Source organism: Populus trichocarpa, chromosome 4, assembly GCF_000002775.5.
Source record: "Populus trichocarpa isolate Nisqually-1 chromosome 4, P.trichocarpa_v4.1, whole genome shotgun sequence".
NCBI lineage: Eukaryota > Viridiplantae > Streptophyta > Magnoliopsida > Malpighiales > Salicaceae > Populus > Populus trichocarpa.
In genome coordinates this window covers 2,484,373-2,490,977 of record NC_037288.2, presented here as the reverse complement: position 1 = coordinate 2,490,977, position 6,605 = coordinate 2,484,373, and the positions used below count along the sequence as shown (strand labels likewise).

The window sequence follows — 6,605 nt, the reverse complement described above, 5'->3', positions numbered from 1 at the left end:
TAAGTAAAACAAAAATATAAACAATTGAGCAATTGAAAGTCTAAGTATAAGGTTTGATATCCTATATTCTTGAATAGATATATATTTATATTAATTGATATTTTAACGGCGTTATTATTATCTGTAGAAAATTTACATAATAAGATTAAGACAGTAACAATATATTAGATGTCTTAAAAATTTGTATTTTTTATATGATATTTATAACGCTCAAGTCTTTCATGTTAAACATGTTAGTTAATATTTTCCTACTAAACTTGATCATATAATCATTACTCTCTAAAATTAACATATTATTAACATAAATACATATAATGACATAAAATTTATTTGTGTTTTTATATAAATATATTTATCAATTTTGTTGATTTTGAACTCATTTGAAAATATAATTTTATTAAATTTCTCGTATTATTGTTTAAATGCTTGTTTTAAATTGGATAATAATTTGAAAAGCTTACAAAAAAAAAAAATTCTGATCCAAGAGAACCTTGGAGATTGCTTAAACTCAGAATTTTTGTTCAGTGCTAAGAGCAAATAATGAGGTGCGCGCAGGTCAAACCTATCAACTTTGCAATTGATACAGTGAACTTTGCTCCGGCAACATGAACTCCACGGTAAAAGATCTGAAAGTGATCAAGATTCTTTGGATTCCCTTTATTATCTTTCCTAGCTTTCTTAAGGAATCTTGAAGGGAAAAAGCAAAGCAACATTGCTATATTAATTTGCTTTAATTAACTCTGCAGTTCTCCATTTCATTAACAGCAGTGCTTTGCAGTCCTTTTTTTTTTTTTCCGTAGATATTCGAGTCAGTTTATGTGTAACTCGACTAATCTTACAAGCTCTGAAGTTAATGATTATATAAGCCTCTAGTGGTCCTGAGATTTATAAAACTCAAATTAATGATCTTTAGAGAACAAATCTAGAACTGACTAGTTAAGTTATATTTTCCAGATTGCTTTACAGTCCATTTTAATACAGTAAGATATTGCTTTGCTGACCATAATACAGCTGATCTCTTCAAAGATAAAGAAGGGAGGAGAGCCCATCACTTCTTTTATGTGCTAATCTTGATACGGTACCTTCTTTTATTGATATTATATGTGCGTACATATTACATGCATGCATGATGCATCCATGTATATAAGGTCTTATAAAAAATTCGAACCCATGAACCAAATCCCTTAAACTTAAAACCGAAGGGGAATTTCAATTCGAGGCCTGTTACCAGAAAACCTAAAGGCCTAAAATCAGAAAATTGGAGATATTATTATAGTTCATTTCAGCCAAAGTGCCAAATTAAATGTTTCATTTCAGCCGAAGTGCCAAATTAAATATATCCTATGAACTTAATTATATTGATTTTAATTGTAATTGGAGTGCTCATACCTCAATTTCTTATCTGAAAATCTTGTTCTAAAACGATGTCCTAGAATCTAATATCATAATTAATCTCTAAATATAATTTTATAATTGTGCTTGGTATTTAGATGTGGTTCAACATTGAGACATGTTAGCTAAAACATGCTTAGAACTAACAGAGCAGTAATCAAACTCCTCGATAAATCACTACCACCATCCTAATGTCTGGCTTTCGGCAGGTGACTTTGTTGCTGTGACAAATTGAGGAATGGCTAGCATCGAATATCAACATAGCATCGATGGAAAGGAGCCGACTTTCTTTATCAGTTGCAGATAGATTTGGCTCTCTAGAAGGCATTCTTTTTGCCTATGAGCCAAAGCCAATCAAGGGCAACCCCTGAAAATATGCCACCCAATAAACATAGCACAAGTAAATTGCCCAGTGCATTTGCCTCAGGCCCCTACAAAACCAAAGCCATCAACAGATTGTCATGTGTAAGCAAAACAAAGATATTGCATTTGAAGCACTGAAAATCATAGTATATGGTAACTAACCTTGTAGCCTCTTGGTGCAATTGTTAGGACACAGACAGTGAGATAGCCATTTGTTAGTCCCAAGAAAGAAACGAGAAAGATCATCCATCCTTGATCACCATATTTCGCAGTGAAGTAGAATGCAGGAACGAGTAGGAAACGAGAGAGAATTGCAATCATGAGGCCCTTTCTGGACTCCAACTTCAACCATGGAACAAGGGGGAGGTATCTTGAGATGAGATCCAGCACATTGTACACTGCGATTAGAACAAGAGGGTACCTGAAACATCATTGATCATGATAAGTAAGAAAGTTCTAGATCAAATCATGAATTTTCTAGCATAACATGATCAAAGTTTGGACATGTAGAGGTCTTTCATTAAAAAATCAGAAGGAAACTCAAAATGCAGTTCTAGAAAAGTATAATGGATGCACCTAGGAGTATCAAACAGAAATGACATGCCACGTAGAAGACATTAATGGTACTGCAGTTGTTTTAACAAGATGGGAAAAAAATATCATCCTCTTCTTATGCAGCATCACTTCAAGTGCTACAGATTAACCAGTCCCCAATGGCAATGAATCTTGCTTGACGAATGAGAACTTACCATGTTCCCAACTGGTGTTCACCAGTATTTTCATACAAGAATCCCGGGAAAATCGACAATGTCAGCACGTATATCAAATATAGGTCAAGTGCATAATCTATATTCTGGAACAATAGTTGTTTGTTGCTTAATCGCTCCGGAGATTTGGCAACATCAGAAGCCTGCAAGAACGGAAGAAAATAAATTTTAGACAAGGCCATGGAACTTATCCTTGAGCAGCATGCAATATGAGAAATAATGGTCATCTTTTCAAGAAAATGAACACCAAAGAAAAAAAAAAGTGGAAATACTTGATGGTCTGCTGGTGTTTGGATGCCAGCAGCAGCAAGATCAGCTGAAACAGTCTTTGATCCTTCAGAGGCTGCCTTTGAGCGGTAGTACTTCACTATTGGCAGTTTAGGAAAGAGATATGCATACAGCAACACGCATAGGAACTCCGCGAAAGTGGAAATTCCTAGAAATAGCACTGCAAACATTGGCAATCAAGAAATACTCATCAATCAAGTCTGCAGCACAAAACGAGAAGTCCTAAGAAAAAAATCGAATCGGATTTGCCAACTGATCTGAAGTTGTGTGGCTATTATTTTTATTCTGCTCAAGTTATATAACTTGTATATTCTCCTTTTACTTTTTCTACTAAAGGCCTAGTTCCATTTTCAGGAATTACAAACTAATCACTATGAGACTACAAACCACAACAGCATAGGAGAAGGGTTAATCTCTTCTAATTGGAGTCATATGACCAGTGCAAGTGTCGAGTAGAAATTCCAGCTGATCAATAAAAGAAATAACAGTATAAGATAGCAAGTTTCTCTATTGCTCAAAGAAAAGTGACATACTAACTCCCTTGCGAGGACCATTTTTAGATTTATCAAATGCTGCTTTTGTGATCAATCTCAAACCAGAGGTCAGAGCTCCTGATGCAGCCAACCCAGCAAAGAAAGACTGCAGGAAAAGACATCCAAGGTTGGTAAGATGCAAATTTCTTTGCATTTTAGAGTGCAAGACCAATTGAAAACGAATTCCATGAAATCTAACCTGCATGAATTCTGGACACATGAAAGCCATGTCTCCAACCATCCCACCTTGAACATGAGCATCTGCAACTCCAAAAGCAGCAACAATTGCACATATACCAATAAAAGGTCCAACGCCTCCTCTTCCTGACGTGGCCAAATCCACCTGTCACAATTATCAGAATCAATGAGTCATGAATTGAAATTGATGGGAAATAAATTAAACCATAATAGATAGGAGTTGTTCATGTTACTTACAACCATAAGCATGAGAGTACTTGCAGTAAAGAGTATGTAACCGGCTATGTTCCGCTTTCTAGTATTGATCTTTGCCTCATTATATGCCAGTATTGCCATTGTTCCGATTGCAAATGGTTGATAAACAAGGGTAAGTACCCTTGAAGGATGGTATTTCTTCAAACACAAAGAAAAGGATAATCAAACAGATAGTTTTGCTACTCCAATTAATTGACCATATTACCTTGTTTAGGCTCAATGACTGTTTAAACAATGATTCTCAAAACCTTAAACGCTACCATACTCTTAAGAACAAGGACAAATATAAGTACTTATGCAATTTTCAAAAATTAATTATTGAATTAATGTTTATGAGAAACCTACCGGGAACAAAGTATAGTAGTAATCTCCTATGGTCAGCATACTGTTCCATGAGATCAGAGACCCTAGTCCAAGAAACCAGCAAACTACAATTCCTTTAGTTTTTCCCTGGCCATCACAGAAAGAGTCAGCATCATTTTTAACTTCATTGATTGTAAGAAATTCACTATCCCATGATTAGGCAAGCAAAGAAATATTGACACGAACCCCAGGTCTTGTTGGAGTAGGAGCATCAATTTTTCCATTTGCAATAGTCATGGCTAGCCCCTACAAGATTATAAGCCAACGTTATATCTTGAAGCATAAAAACATGACTAAACAAGAACTATCAATCTGGAATCTTAACAGCAGAACATAAAAATAGTGCAGTTCCTTGCGATTCGGAATCTGGAATCCTGGTAGCCAATGTCAATTCAAGAAACCACTTTGAATATATACATGGATGCAAGTAATATCTACACACATATAATATCAATAGAAGAAGATACCGTATCAAGATTAGCACATAAAAGAAGTGACGGGCTCACCTCCCTTCTTTATCTTTGAAGAGAGCTGTATTATGGTCTGCAAAGCAAACTCCTACTGCTGTTAATGAAATGGAGGACTGCAGCGTTAAAGCAGATTAAGATAGCAATGCTGCCTTGCTTTTGCCCTTCAAGATTCCTTATAAAGCTAGGAAAGATAAGAAAGGGAACCCAAAGAATCTTGATCACTTTTAAATCTTCGAGTGTGGAGGTGGAGTTGCCAGAGCAAAGTTCTCTGTATCCAAAACAAAATTGATTGGTTTGACCCCATTATTCGCTCTGAGCACTGAATATAAATGCTGACATCAAGCAATCTTTAAGGTTGTGTAGGAATACTGTTGGATTAACATAAAAGGTTGCTATGATTAAGAAACAAATCAGGAGATGAAAAGATTCTTTAAGATACTCCAAAATTTTAGACAAATTTGGAATGTGAAAGGAAGAGGTGGCTGTTCAAAGGACCAATGTGGATGTACAGAAATCAGCGGTTGTGTCCATGTGGGTGTTACCCTCCAAAATTAGAGATGCCCTAATTGAATAAAATTAGAGAGAACGGCTAAATATAAAAAAACAAACAAGCTGTTGATGTGAAAGCAAATCTTATCAACCCTTGCAAGTTGACGAATCGCCTTATCGCAGTGGTTCATATATATCTTGCTGCATCTATGGCTGTAATATTATGCCTCTCTGTGACTTTCCTTCATCTCTTTGACATCATCTTCGTATTTGAGGCATTCCGTTTCACATCTATATATATATATATATATATATATATATATATAACACCATTACTTGTGTTTTAATATTTTATTAGTGTTTTTAAATGATTTTAATATATTAATGTTAAAAATATAAAAAAAATTAATATATTTTCAAGTAAAATTTAATTTTGAAAGAGATTTGGATATCAATCTCAGATTTTTATGTAGCTAGATTTTTTTAGGTTTAGTTGATTTTTTTTGGAAAAATAAATTTCTAACATTCATATGCCTTGGAGTGCGTGATATAATAAATACACGTGTAATAAATAAAAAAGGATATTTGTTTCATAATGGAGAATTTTTTTATTAGAGAAAATAGGAATTTCATTAATATTAAATAAGATATAAATAAATGATTGTTTTCATATACTCGCATAAATTACTAGCTATTTGAGAAATAATTGGCAGCACAAATAATGTAAAATAGTTCTCTATACAATACCTAATCTTTTTTGATAATTAATTTAAACGAAAAAAAAAACTCTCAAAATTAAAATTTTAAATGTAGGCTACCTATATAAAAACTGATTACTTGTCACATACATACATACATACATGACTTTGAGTTAACCAGTTATTCAAAGACATCATCCAATTTAGTCACATTATAAATCTTTAATAAAATAACAAATTAAAACCATGATTTAATGTATTAACATTAAGATATAAAACTATTTTATTTCATAATATAGTTAAATAAGATAACATTATTGGTTGGTTTATAATCTGAAATGCTGAATTAGTAAGAACTAATTAATATTCAATGTTAGAATATTGATTTTAGCTGTTATTTACGTAGCTAGGAATCAAAAGAAAGGATCCTCCGACCTTACTAATATATTTGTTCCTGATTCATCGTTGAATGTTGTGCTAGCTGTCCTATAATAATAATTAATTAGCATCCACACCTCTTATCAAAGGCCGAATGTGAACAGGATGCGTTCCTCAACTTCTAAATTATATATATATATATATATATATATATATATATATATATATATATATATATATATATATATATATATATTATCAAATGATCAACTTGCCTATAAAGAATGTACCTTCAATGGCCAAGAACATGTTGTTTCCTCTTTCAATGTATTTTTTAAATTAAAACTAACCTGAATCAGTAAAAAAACCACATTGTATATATGAAAGAATATTCAAGAATATACTAACAGT

General features: G+C 33.0%; 1 protein-coding gene across 2 annotated transcripts; it reads right to left on the bottom strand.

The window, feature by feature from the left end:
* Window positions 1-1,448: 1,448 nt before the first annotated feature.
* On the bottom strand, window positions 1,449-5,260 carry LOC7490776 (equilibrative nucleotide transporter 3). 2 transcript variants are annotated; one of them, XM_024598570.2, is made up of 10 exons: window positions 4,627-5,260; window positions 4,346-4,405; window positions 4,142-4,246; window positions 3,779-3,934; window positions 3,543-3,686; window positions 3,344-3,449; window positions 2,795-2,970; window positions 2,505-2,665; window positions 1,918-2,176; window positions 1,449-1,823 (listed from the first exon to the last, which is right to left on the bottom strand). In XM_024598570.2, the coding sequence occupies exons 2-10, from the start codon at window positions 4,394-4,396 to the stop codon at window positions 1,710-1,712; spliced, it is 1,272 nt and encodes a 423-aa protein (XP_024454338.2). In that variant the 5' UTR covers window positions 4,397-4,405; window positions 4,627-5,260; the 3' UTR covers window positions 1,449-1,709. The 2 variants fall into 2 exon arrangements, with proteins under 2 accessions (XP_024454338.2, XP_002304987.3); XM_002304951.3 differs by having other exon boundaries at window positions 4,666-5,257.
* Window positions 5,261-6,605: the final 1,345 nt, after the last annotated feature.

Bases quoted from the DNA above. Each gene is read 5' to 3' on its own strand.
- LOC7490776 (XM_024598570.2), bottom strand. From the start codon at position 4,396: ATGACTATTGCAAATGGAAAAATTGATGCTCCTACTCCAACAAGACCT. The intron at 3,935-4,141 runs GTAGGTTTCTCA...TTGTGTTTGAAG, and splicing joins ACTACTATACTTTGTTCCCG to AAATACCATCCTTCAAGGGT. The intron at 3,450-3,542 runs GTTAGATTTCAT...CTTTTCCTGCAG, and splicing joins TGTGTCCAGAATTCATGCAG to TCTTTCTTTGCTGGGTTGGC.